Below are 13,537 nucleotides of genomic sequence, written 5' to 3' on the forward strand. Positions count from 1 at the left end.
CCATGGTTTAAGGTGTCTTCTGAACACGGCCAAGCCTTCTGGCTTAACCACTGTTGTTAAAGCCATGGTTTAAGGTGTCTTCTGTGTGTATGTGTGTTAAACTTCCCTTCCGGTCCTCATGTGGTCCTGAGCCTCTTCAGATTTCCTTGCAGCTGTGACCATTCCTGGACATGAATAACCTGACCACATTAGTTCACCTATTGGGCCTGTTCGGACAACATACTAAGCCATGGTTAGGCCATTAACCCTCTTGCAGTAAGTGCTTAGGGAGCATGCTTAAACCGAAGTTATGGAGCCACCATTGTTAGGAGTGGTTCACACAACACACTAAGTCAAGGTTCACATGACACGCTAAGCCATGATGTTTACCTCGAAATGCTAAACCGTCATGGTTTACCATGTTGTCTGAACAGGGCCATATTTAACTTTCCACCTAGATTATTGTTGTGATCCTGGGCACTGCAGTCCTCCGGTGGAAGGCCTAGAGTGCAACCAATTTTGATCCTCAAGAGCGATGGTAGAAGGGATGGTTCTGAGATTGGAGAGAGGTTCAGAGGGGGCTGAAGGTGGGGGGGGGGGGATTTCTTCAAAATGTCCTGGGGAAACTGAAGAATCATAGAATAGTAGAGTTGGAAGGGGCCTACAAGCCCATCGAGTCCAACCCCCTGCTCAATGCAGGAATCCACCCTAAAGCATCCCTGACAGATGCTTGTCCAGCTGCCTCTTGAAGGCCTCTAGTGTGGGAGAGCCAACAACCTCCCTAGGTAACTGATTCCATTGTCGTACTGCTCTAACAGTCAGGAAGTTTTTCCTGATGTCCAGCTGGAATCTGGCTTCCTTTAACTTGAGCCCGTTATTCCGTGTCCTGCACTCTGGGAGGATTGAGAAGAGATCCTGGCCCTCCTCTGTGTGACAACCTTTTAAGTCTTTGAAGAGTGCTCTCATGCCTCCCCTCAATCTTCTCTTCTCCAGGCTAAACATGCCCAGTTCTTTCAGTCTCTCTTTATAGGGCTTTGTTTCCAGACCCCTGATCATCTTGGTTGCCCTCCTCTGTCTCTGGAGAGACAGAGACAGAGAGGGGGTCCTGGGGAAGCTTTAGTCCACACAAATACCTATTTGCACAACAAGATGTGTGTATTGATTGCATTTGCACAATTGACATCACACCTTCAGCCATTGGGCAGTATAAAAATATAAATAAATGAATAAATCTCTTTAGCCCTGGGGGTCTATTGCTGCTGCAAGTTGCTTTGAGCATTTTCTTGTGTGTGTTTAAGTGTATGTGTGTGTGTTTGTTTAATGGAAAGGCTAATAAATGTGCTGCCGCGGCTCTTATAACACTATGAAAGGCGAACCCCTTTTATTTTAGGAGAATGATTAAAATGCACAGATTTGGGCACATCCTTTTGCAAATAAAAAAAAAATCCCGCAAGGGGGATCATTGGTTCATCAAATACACCGATTGCATTTGTTTAAATAGATTTGTAACTCTATTTGAAGTGACTAATGAGGCAGAGCAGAATAAACTATATATCAATCAATAAAATTGCAAAATAAAACAAAATGAGGCGAAACAACTAAGAGAAAACAGAGCTGCAGAAAACACCAGCAAATCAGTCAGATGCGTTTAAATTTCTGTATTTCTTTATTTTGAAGGTTTGGATGTTGCCTTTCAATCAGAAGATTCCAAAGGCAGCTTAGAAGCAACAGCCTCTCTCTCTCTCTCTCTCTCTCTCTCTCTCTCTCTCTCTCTCTCTCTCTCTCTGGATCAGCAACGTTTCGTCCTCTGGCTGATAAATGAAGCTTTCCTCTAATTTGGCAATCCTTGGGTCCCACCTCAAGGTGGGATTTGTCTCATTGTTTGGAATTTGTGGCTGCCAGTCAGAGTGGGGCTAATAAGCTTCATCCCACGTACCCATTTCCCTCGAATTATCCCCTACAGCATAAAGCTGTCCTTGTTAGCTGAATCACACCCTGGGCGGCAGCGCTCCTAAGATCCTTTGCATACCGGGAAAAGGGTTTAAGGGGGGAAATGTAAAACATCATAAAAAATCAACGGATGACCCAATCTGATCCAAATTTGGTATGCTGAAAGCTCTCCTTAATATCTATTACTGTGCCAATTTTGATGGCTTTATCTTTAAAAGTTACGCAGATGTAAGCATTTGTTTAATTTATACTTTAAACCTTTCAAGTGGCCGCTCGGAGAACAACAAATGATTCTCTCCAAAAGTAGTACCAAAATAGGTCGGTCCTTTTGCCTTTGAAGCACAATTAAAGCAGGATGGGAGTACTTCGGAGTCCTTTGCACGCAATTCGCAGTGATTGCACAGTATAACTCTGGTGTGATGAAGCTATATGTTTCTTACGTTTTATTGTCGTCGTATCTCCCTTCAATCGTTGTACGTCTTCCGTTATGACGTTTGTGTGTGATGAAGCTAAATATGAGGAAAGGCAATCAGACCATTTCCACACACAGCCTAGGGGACCGTCACATGTTTGCAATGTCCACCATCTCCATTCTGAGCGTCCTCCATTCGTTCAGCCCTTTGACGTGCAGTTGGTCTGCTCCACCTTTTGTCCACCCAACTCCTCTGCATCCAGCCAGGTTTGTCAACAACCTTCTTAAACTGTGCCATCTGGACCCCAGCGTCGTCTTCTAGATGGTGCCTGCCTTCTGCTGCATGTTGAGTGACCATAATGACTTCCAGAGTCTTGAAAACGAGACTTCCGTCACGGTCCTTTCATGTCACAACGTTGACCTGCGTCCGCTTGCGAGCCAACGCCCGTCTTGCTCAGGTTGCAGGCGTGCGAACAGAATGGAGGAATCTATCTCCTCCTGATATTCCTTGTGGGATGGGGAGATGAATAACACTGCCCCGAAGGCTACAGCAAAGGCCGGGAGGTCAGCTGCAGGGACTCCCAGGGAATATGGCTGTTGTCGACAGTTATTGGGAATGTCTTCTAAGAATAACATTGGCCAGCTAAGATGGAAGAGCCCTGCTTTGAACTTCTTTAAAAAAAAAGCAGCATTCATTTGAAGGCGCCTCACCTCTTTCCTCCCCTTTGGGTTTCCATTCACATTCCCAAACAATTGATATTTTCTTAAAATTCTGCTGAAAAGCAAACAAATTCCAGCCCCGTTGAACCCTGCCCATCTACTCAGCCAACGCTCATCGCTTTCTCGCCCCTCTTCTCCTGCCTGGGTTGGACGCCGGTCGGTTGCTCCTCCATAAACAAGTGTCAGCAGATTGAATTGAGGCTGTAGGCGTGGGAAGGGCAGCTGAGCCCACTGGTATCTCAGCCGAACCCCATTAAGGCAGGTAGATGAACTCATCCTAACGAGGGATATTGGAGGATGCATCAGATGGATAACCTTGTTTGTTTAAAGGTTGAGGCAAGGCAGATCGTGGCTCTGCGTACCTGCAGGATCTAATTAAAACGGAGGCGCACAGCGTTGGACTTACTGTAAGAAACAAAAGAAAATTGAACTTGATTGGATTAGAGCTTCATCCCACGTACCTGCTTCCCTCGAATTATCCCCTACAGCGCTAAGCTGTTGCCGTTGTTTTTATTGCTACCGGGCGGCAGCGATCCTTTGCATACCAGGAAGTGGGTTTAAGGGGGGAAATGTAAAAAAAAAAAAAAATCAACAGATGACCCAATCTGATTCAAATTTGGTATGCTTAAAGCTCTCCTTAATATCTGTTACTGTGCCAATTTTGATGTCTTTGTCTTTAAAGCTTACGCAGATGTAAGCATTTGTTTAATTTTTCTTTAAAATCCTGTTCCTGCACCCCAATGGCCGCTCGGAAGATACGCTCGAAACCTGGTAGCTAAATATTGCACTTCTTTTGGCTGTATAGCACAATTAAAGCGGGACGCATGGGAGTACTTTGCAGTCAAAGCAGACTATAAGGTGGAAAACTTCTGAGTCCTTTGCACGCAATTCGCAGTGATTGCACTGTATAACCCTGGTGTGATAAAGCTCTTCGTCTCCTGCAGCCAGAAAGAATCATGATAGAGTTTGACACGCCGTCTGGAATCTTCGCACCCGTCGCACGTCTCTTTGCCTGGCTTATTTCATTCATTATATTTTTATCCTGCTGTTTCTAATGAAGAATTTGTAACTTCTACACCAATCAAAATTCCTAGAGGATCACCCGTAAGCTGTGATGGAATACTGGCCGGCGTAAGTCAGACCTCTGTCCAGCCATGATGTGTGCTGGGTGACCTTGGGCCAAGCACTTCTTCTCTGCTTAGCCAACCTTCTTGGCCTGTTGTGAGGCTAAAAGCTAAGGAGACATCCTGGATGGCAGAATAAAAATGAATTACGGTCATATGATAGCAAGGAAGGCCCTGCCAGCAATAAGCAATGGCTGAAATACTAAAGGAAACACTAAGTTGGGGAAACACTGAAAGAAAAGGCACACTGCCTCCAGGCATAATTATATCTAAGAACATCAGAAGATCTCTGCTTGATCAGACCAAGGGTCCATCTAGTCCAGCACTCTGTTCACAAAGTGGCCAACCAGCTGTCGACCAGGGACATTAGGACACAAGTACAATAGCACCCTCCCGCCCATGTTCCCCAGAAACTGGTGTATATGGGCTTACTGCCTCCGATACTGGAGATATCTTCACATAGCCATCAAGACTAGTAACCCTCGAACCACGGAGCTCAGTCTGCCAGGCTTGAAATGCAAACAAATAGTTAGAGGTGCTTCCTGACGGTTGGGAAATGGAGTTTGCTTGAGAAATCCTTCCCCCCCTCCCATTATTTCTTTAGGGTGGATTCCTTCACTGAGCAGGGGGTTGAACTTGATGGCCTTATAGGCCCCTTCCAGGTCTACTTTGCAATTTGTCAGCCAAGACTCCGCATATCTGAACAATGTGTCCTTCATTCAGGGTGGTCTCCTTCTCCTCCTCCTCCTCCTTCTCCTTCTTCTTGGGGGCCTACAAGGGGCCTTGTAGGCCCCTTCCAACTCTACTATTCTATGATTCTATATTCAAGCGGTAGCTGGACAACCACCTGTCAGGGATGCTCTAAGGTGGATTCCTGCAATGAGCAGGGGGTTGGACTTGACGGCCTTGTAGGCCCCTTCCAACTCTACTATTCAATGATTCTGTATTCAAGCGGCAGCTGGACAACCACCTGTCAGGGATGCTCTAAGGTGGATTCCTGTAATGAGCAGGGGGTTGGACTTGACGGCCTTGTAGGCCCCTTCCAACTCTACTATTCTATGATTCTGTATTCAAGAGGCAGCTGGACAACCACCTGTCAGGGATGCTTTAAGGTGGATTCTTGCAGTGAGCAGGGGGTTGGACTTGACGGCCTTGTAGGCCCCTTCCAACTCTACTATTCAATGATTCTATGAAGAACTTGAACTTTCTCTCTGCTCCTCCAGGCTCTTTGTAGCCGGGTTGGATGCAGAATATTCTTACAGTTCTTAGCACACATTTGATTGCCATGACTGTCTTTTCACTGTTGTTGTTGTTGTTCTTGTGCAGCAACCATGGGGTTTACAGGGCATATAGACACCCACCCACCCCATAGCTCTGTGGCTGTGTTACTCTCTGAAATCAACCCTGCAAGGAAGACCAGAACCACTGTAACACAATGCCCAGGCCATAGAGTCGAAGCCAATGAGAGAGCGAGAATTAGGGTTGCGCGCCCCATTCCCCTCTCTTGATAAAAGTCATCCATCAGACTGAAATGGGTCTAGATCAGTGGTTCCCAAAGTGGCCGGTACTGCCCCCTTGGGGGCGGTGGGATTACATAGGGGGGCGTTAAGAGGCAAGGGGGTGGCACGGGGCACTAAGAGGCAAAGGGGTGGCAGGGGGGCGCTCGAGGTGGTCTTTTCTGAGAAGCCCCTCTCCAGAAGGTCTTAAAACCCAGGGACATTTTTATGGGAGAAGGTAGTTTGGTCCCAGGCCATATAGGGGAAAAATCCACATGTGTATTAATACTGTTTAAGAAGAGTCCTGTTAACGGTGAATTGAAGTGTTTCAAAAGCACTAAAACACTAATGAAGGGACATACTCTGCTTGGTGTGCCCCGCCACGCTGGGTGCAGAACAGAGGCGTTCGCTCTCTTTTCCCTCCCTCCCTCGGCAAGCCTGCAAGGGGGGGGGCTTCCCATTTAAAGGGGCCGTGCGCAGGGGGCACTGGGCATGAGTTTGTGGAACCAAGGGGGCGGTTACCTGAAAAAGTTTGGGAACCACTGGTCTAGATAATCAATTTATTTAAAATTCTGATTATCCAAATATTTGGGGTTTCCTTCTTGCCATTCTTGTACAGCAGTGTATACGCTTTTGCTGTCAAGTACGTACAAAGGAACATAGATGCTCATATTTTAGCATGTTTTGGGTGGCTGGATGGTAGAATATAATCTATTATGTATTCCTTCTTCCAAGGAGCTATGTTGGGATATAGATAGGCTTATCTCCATTTTATCTTCACAACAACCCTGTGAGGTAGATCAGGCTGGAAGGTGATAACCGTCCCAAGGTCTCCCTGTGACATGTGTCGGTATTTGGACCCAGGTCCGTGTTCAGCACTACACCATCCTAGTTCTCCCTCACACACACGAGACTATTGCTCAGAACACGCTTTCGGGTTTTCCTTGTTATTTTTCTACCCAGTTTAATTTTCCAGCAGTCTGTCTAGTACTGATTATTATTTAATTTCGAAATTGCCGACGAACGCATCCCACTTCTGACCTTTTCGTTATGATCTAAATCTAACAAATGAAATCAGATTATCTCTTTAGCTTCTGTTCGGTCTCTTCCTCTGCCGCTTTTTGCTGAAATGGGAACATTTCCTAAGTGTCTGGAAGGCAGAAACAGATGTGAGTGACTCAGTAGGGCTTGTTAGAGGCAGTTTTGTATTTGGGGAAGCTGACAAATACAGCTGACAAAGCCCCAAACAGTGGGGAGTGTTGTATTAGCTTCTATTTATACCCTTTTCCTTTTATAGCTAGCTTAAAGAAAACCTTTTTACTACCGTCTGCATCGGATCTTTTCTCAGATGTGATTTTTAAAAAAGTATATGGACTAATCCTAAGCATATTTGTTTGGAAGAAAATCATGTTGAGTTCAGTAGGACCTACTTTTCTGGTTAAATGCTCTGGTTTGGCCACAGTGTTTCATGAAAGTCATCCCCCCCCCCCCGAAACAGCTCAAGAGAGAGGCCTTGATCTCACTAACATCTAAGATACTAAACCTTTCTGTAGGGCGGTATCACTTCAGGTTCCAGGTGGGAACTCGCATGTTTGACTGTCCCGCCATTAAACAGAGACATAAAAATCCCTGTATGCGGAAAGCTAGCATGTGAAGAGAAAGGCTTATCCCTGACATGCTTGTTTTCTATATGCTGCAAATTTAAATGGTCTTCCATATGTGTGTGTGGGGGAGGGGAGTGGTATACGGGGAGGGAAATCTGTCCATACAGAGTACAAGCATGACCGGGATAAGGCGAGGTTAGAACCTATATCCTTGACATGCTAGTTTTCTACATGCAAGGACTGATGTATTGATATGGGGGAACATTCCATCATGTGACCCTCCCCCACCTGCCAACTGAAGTGTTACAGCCCAAAGAAAGGCTGCCGACTTCAGTAACAACTAGGAATTCGAGAGGTGCAAGAGGAGAGATACTAATACCCAAAGAAACAACTGAGGCGACAAAGCTTTTTTTTTTAAAGTGACCCAAGGGCTACTTCCTGTTAAAAAGGGCACTAGCTGTCTCTTTTTCAGTGGCTCTGAAACAGAAAAGCGTGATAGTGATGGCAGGGGGAAACCACAGCCAAGTACAGAAGTGTTCTTGCGCTTTGCTAGTTCAGCTCTTTGCCTGATGGGAGCAGACAAAAAACCCGTTGTCATTATCTCATCCAGAAACAAAGTCAGCACGCACAAAAAGTTATTGTGTCAAGCTGGCACACGATAAGGAGCACAGGTTCCAAATATTAGGACAAGTAACGGAGCATTTCTGTGTCAATTGGAGACAGACAGTGAACATCTCTGCAGGAGCGTTTTATTGTACACTTGTGATTCGTCACTCACAGAAGTTTGCGGGTCCTTTACACGACGTCGTCGACCTCCAGGACGTCCCCTGCACTTTCCCTCCTTTCAAAAAGATCAGGGATAAGTTGAAATACAGATTAAGACATCATACCGGCAGCCACTAGATGGTGCCGTTACATTGAACACATGGAGCATTGCCAAGGAAGTAAGTTTTTGATTCCTAATCCCGTGTTCACTGTTTAAAGGCCCCTGTCCTAAACCCAAGCCAAGTAGGGGTGTGAGATTTTTTGCTTAATGTAGAGAAGCTCAGTGTCGTAATGAACTCGCCAAATTCGCCATGATGCTTGCTTAACTTTAGTTTCCCATCGGTAAGTGAGGATTAGTCAGCTACCTTATGGGCAGGCAACCACAAATGCAGTTTTCCAGGGGATAAGTGCCCCTGTTAAGCAGGACACCCCATACCACACACTTCCCTTTGTCTGAGGTCTTCTTTCTACTTCATTGCTCATAGAGGTAAGAAATAGCAGGCTTCCCTCCTAACCAGTGTGAAAGGCTCCAACTTACCTTACTAGGGTGATTATATGAAAAGGAGGACAGGGCTCCTGTACCTTTAACAGTTAAATGGAAAAGGGAATTTCAGCGGGCGCTTTTTGTATGCATAAGAACATCACAAGTGCCCTGATGCTGGATCAGACTAAGGGTCCATCTAGTCTGTTCACACAGTGGCCAACCAGCCATCGGCCAGGGATAAACAAGCAGGACATGGTGTAACAGCACCCTCCCACCCATGTTCCCCAGCAACTGGTGCACAAAGGCTTATTGGCTCGAATACTGGACATAGCACACAACCACCAGGGCTAGTAGCCATTGATAGCCTTTGCCTCCAGGAATTTACCCACCCGCCTTTTAAAGCCATCCAGATTGGTGGCCATCGCGACATCTTGTGGCAGTGAGTTCCATAATTTAAGTTCGATCCCAGCGGAAGCTGGTTCTCAGGCAGCCAGCTCAGGTCGACTCAGCCTCCCATCCTTCCGAAGTCGGTAAAATGAGTACCCAGTTAGCTGGGGGAAAGGGAATAACGGCCGGGGAAGGCAACGGCAAACCACCCCGCTATAAGGCCTGCCAAGAAAACATCAGCGAAAGCTGGCGTCCCTCCAAGAGTCAGTAATGACTCAGTGCTTGCATGAGAGGTTCCTTTCCTTTCCTGTGTGAAGAAGTCCTTCCTTTTATTTGTCCCGGATCTCCCACTAATCAGTTTCATGGGAGGACCTCACATTCTGGTATTTTGAGATTCTAGTTTCATGGGATGACCCCACATCCTAGTTCTTCTGCGTTGGCATAGGCGTGCGCAAAAGGTGTGCTGGGTTTGCCCAGGCACACCCTAATGTCTCCAGCAACAAGCCCCAAATTGAGAGGACTAGGGCTCCAGATGGGGATCCAGTTGCAGTGGGAACAGTCCTTAGCTGCCCTCCGGTCTGCTCAGCTGCTGCCACCACCGACAGCACATCATTGCTCTTGCCAGGAGAACCTCTGCCAGTAGCCACGCTTCAAAGACGCCAAGAGGAGGCCCCTGAATGCGAATATCACCTCATAACACACTTCCTATTGAGTATTCCATAATTTTTCACCTTAAGAATATGGGGTGACCACATTACACCAATTTTAAAATCTCTTCAATGGCTGCCAATTAGTTTCCGGGCGAAGTACAAAGTGTTGGTTATCACTTTTAAAGCCCTACATGGTTTTGGATCCAGGCTACCTGTGGGATCGCCTTCTCCCGTACAATCCACCCTGCACACTCAGGTCCTTTGGGAAGAATCTACTCCAGTCTTCCTAAATTAGGCTGACAAGTATTACCCAGAGGACCTTCTCTTCTGCTGCTCCCAGACTGTGGAATGGCTTGCCGGGAGAGATTCGTCAACTTAACAGTCTTCCGGATTTTAAGAAAGCCATAAAGACCGATCTCTTCCGGCAGGCCTACCCAGTTGAATTTTAAGATGCCTTTTTAAATAATGTGCTGCTTTTAATAACGTATTGTTTTTAAATGTTTCAATTAGTTAGATGCATTTTATGGTGTTTGCATTTGTGTTGTACCCCTCCTCGATCCAGAGGGAGAGGCGGGTAACAAATAAATAAATATATTATTATTATTATTATTATTATTATTATTATTAATCTGGGTGCAAAGCCTAGTGAAATATGCCGCACACGCCTATGGCTTTCGGCATTGTCTGTTTCTTCTGACAGAGTTTGGCCGGAATTGGGGCATTTGTCAGCCTCGCCATTCTTGCTGACTCCCATTTATCCTTTGCTCCTTCGCAGGCTTTCAGGGGGGCCCTCATGAGCTCGTACTGGTGCTCGGGAAAAGGGGATGTGATTGAGGACTGGTGCCGATGTGACCTCAATGCCTTCGACGAGAACGGGCTCCCCAGCTGCAGCCCCCTCCTCCAGCCTGTGTAAGTATCTCTTTGCACCCAGACAGGTAGCCAGTCTAGGTCAGGGTGACCCTATGGAAAGGAGGACCGGGCTCCTGTATCTTTAACAATGGCATAGAAAAGCGAATTCCAGCAGGTGTTTTTTGTATGCGTGCAGCACCTGGTGAAATCCCTTCTCCATCACAACAGTTAAAGCTGCAGGAGCCCTGGCCTCTTTTGTAACTGGTCACTCTAGTATAGCTAGAATAGTATCGGGTGACCCTATGAAAAAGAGGACAGGGCTCCTGTATGTTTAAAAGATGTATTGAAAAGGGAATTTCTGCGGGTGTCATTTGTGTGCATGCAGCACCTGGTGAAATCCCTTCTCCATCACAACAGTTAAAGCTGCAGGAGCCCTGGCCTCTTTTGTAACTGGTCACTCTAGTATAGCTAGAATAGTATCGGGTGACCCTATGAAAAAGAGGACAGGGCTCCTGTATGTTTAAAAGATGTATTGAAAAGGGAATTTCTGCGGGTGTCATTTGTGTGCATGCAGCACCTTGTGAAATCCCCTCTTCATCACAACAGTTAAAGCTGCAGGAGCCCTGGCCTCTTTTGTAACTGGTCACTCTAGTATAGCTAGAATAGTATCGGGTGACCCTATGAAAAAGAGGACGGGCTCCTGTATGTTTAAAAGATGTATTGAAAAGGGAATTTCAGCGGGTGTTTTTTGTGTGCATGTAGCCCCTGGTGAAATCCCTTCTTCATCACAACAGTTAAAGCTACACTAGCTACGCTAGCATGACCAGATACAAAAGAGGGCAGGGCTCCTGCAGCTTTAACTGTGGTGATGAAGAGGGGATTTCACCAGGTGCTGCATGCATACAAATACCTGCTGAAATTCCCTTTTCTAAGCAACTGTTAAAGATACAGGAGCCCTGTCCTCCTTTCCATGTGGTCACTCTAGCCTGGGTGGGACCCGAGAGTAGTCGGTGTGCACATTTCCCCCTGGCATCTCAGCCCTGTTTTTGCTTTGATTTCCAAACCTGCTGAAATTCCCTTTTCCATGCAACTGTTAAAGATACAGGAGCCCTTTCCTCTCTTCCAAATGGTCACCCTAAGCACAGGTGCATTTGTGTGCAAACACATTCCTCTTTCCAGAGGTGCAGAAGGTCAGAGACTGACTTTTAAGGCGTCTGTTCTTTTTCTGTTCGGCCCAGGTTGAGACTTTCCCCCAATGTGGAACCTTCTAGTATGGTCGTCTCTTTGGAGTGGCTGGACGTCCAACCAGCCATTGGAACAAAAGTCTCGGACTACATCCTCCATCACAAGAAAGTTGATGAGTACACAGACACGGATCTCTACACAGGTGAGTGGGGGACCATAGAGACAGGTGGCACGGTAGAAATGCTTTGTCTCAAGCGGTTGTCTGGGTCCTGTCTTAGTAGGAATAAACAAAACAATAGTACTGAATTTATATCGGACCCCTTTGTCCAAGATGCTGCGTGAGACATGCGAGAGGTTTCCATCTGGTCTCCCATTCATGGCGTGGCATCATATTCTAGAACCTGAGAGCCCCACATCCCACGCTTGATGGGCTTCCACAATGGTGGGTTAGATCTCTGTGGTCGAAATGCAGCACACCTCTCTTCTCGTGAGTGAAGCACTGCTGTGGTGCTCGTGGCGGGTTCTAGGTCTCCTCAAATGAGTTGGACGGAAAGACGCATGGTTTGGATATTGTTATGTCTAGCGCTGCTCCCCCTGGGTTGGAAGAAGGTGTTTCAGGTGATCAATCAGAAACAGACTCTGAAGTAGAGGAGTCGGCGCCAGACACAGGCCAGCCTGTACCAGTGGGGGAGAAAGCTCTCACGGGCTCTTCACCAGCTGGGAATGAACCTTCTCCAGAGCTTATCTCCTCAAGGGCAAATCATATACAGTCAGTGGAAGCCAACATTCTTCCGAAGGAGAGGCCACCGATAGGCTAAAAAGGGCAGAGCGAAAGGAAGATGAGAGAAAGTCAGCCCGTCTGGCATCCCGTCAGAAGCTGCCTCAGAACTAGTCTCTCTGAAGTTAACGTGTCTTGGGAAAGGGCTTTCGATTCTTCTTGAAAGGACAATTGTCTGGCTTCGTTTGCATAGTTTTGCCTAGGGGAAAGTTCCTAGAGATTAGATTCTCTTCAGGTGGGAAGAGATGGACTGTATATTGCTTGAATAAAGTTTTGTGGATTGCTTAGCAAGCCTCGTCACTGCCTCCCAAGAGGGCGGGAGGTTTTGAGAAACACGACAGAGATGTGCAGAGAATTTTGCGGAACCACCTTGAAGGTGCTGGACACAGCGCCTAATGAATTCCTGATTAGCGTTGTGTTCTTTTCAGCTAAGCGTGCCTGTTTCCCAAGGTGGTAAAACACACAACGTCCTAACCGAGCTGTCCACGGATTTTGGGGGGCTGCTGGAAGCTGAGAACAAGTGGAGCAGCATGAGTTGTCACTTAATTCACCTCCCTTCCTCCCCCTGGGTTCTTTCCTTCTAAAGCAGAAGGCCTAGATGGGCCATTGATCTACGCCAATATCGCACTTCTGTTCATTTGAAGCTCACTCTTACTCCTTTCCTATCTGTGGGGCCCAGGAGCCTTTGCAGCTCAGTGCCGCCCGCCGTGGGAATCCAGTGCTCTACCTGCCGCTATGCCAGTCTCTCGTGTGTTTAGGAGAACAGACCTGGCTCTGAAAGAGATCTTTCAAAGGTGCTAGTGAACAAATTGGGGGTGGATTGTTATTATTATTATTATTATCTCTGTCTCGCTCATGGGGGTTTTACTAGACCAACATGACGGGCTTTTCTAAGTCACGCTGTCATTATTATTATTATTATTATTATTATTATTATTATTATTTCAGGCTGTGTCTGCCTACCACTTTCACGTGCAGTTTAGCCGGTTCCCCCAAAGGCACCTAGATGGCAGCACATCCCAAGATGTCAGTCTCACTTTCCCAGGGTCACTCGGAGGCACTGGATTGTTTGTTTCCAGAATTGTAGAACGGTCTCTCTAACTGCTGTCAAAGGCGCCTCATTTTCAGCTGGGTCTTCTGCCCAAATGGGAGTG

General features: G+C 46.7%; 1 protein-coding gene across 1 annotated transcript in view; it reads left to right on the forward strand.

Moving 5' to 3' along the window:
* Positions 1-13,537, forward strand: part of ASTN2 (astrotactin 2) — a 732,687-nt gene that overhangs the window by 606,592 nt on the left and 112,558 nt on the right. Inside the window, exons 19-20 of the mRNA XM_063144970.1 lie at positions 10,347-10,480; positions 11,659-11,807. Coding sequence (XP_063001040.1) covers positions 10,347-10,480; positions 11,659-11,807 — 283 coding nt within the window. The remainder of the gene's footprint in view (positions 1-10,346; positions 10,481-11,658; positions 11,808-13,537) is intronic.

The sequence above is a fragment of the Elgaria multicarinata genome, chromosome 19 (genome assembly GCF_023053635.1).
Source record: "Elgaria multicarinata webbii isolate HBS135686 ecotype San Diego chromosome 19, rElgMul1.1.pri, whole genome shotgun sequence".
Lineage (NCBI taxonomy): Eukaryota > Metazoa > Chordata > Lepidosauria > Squamata > Anguidae > Elgaria > Elgaria multicarinata.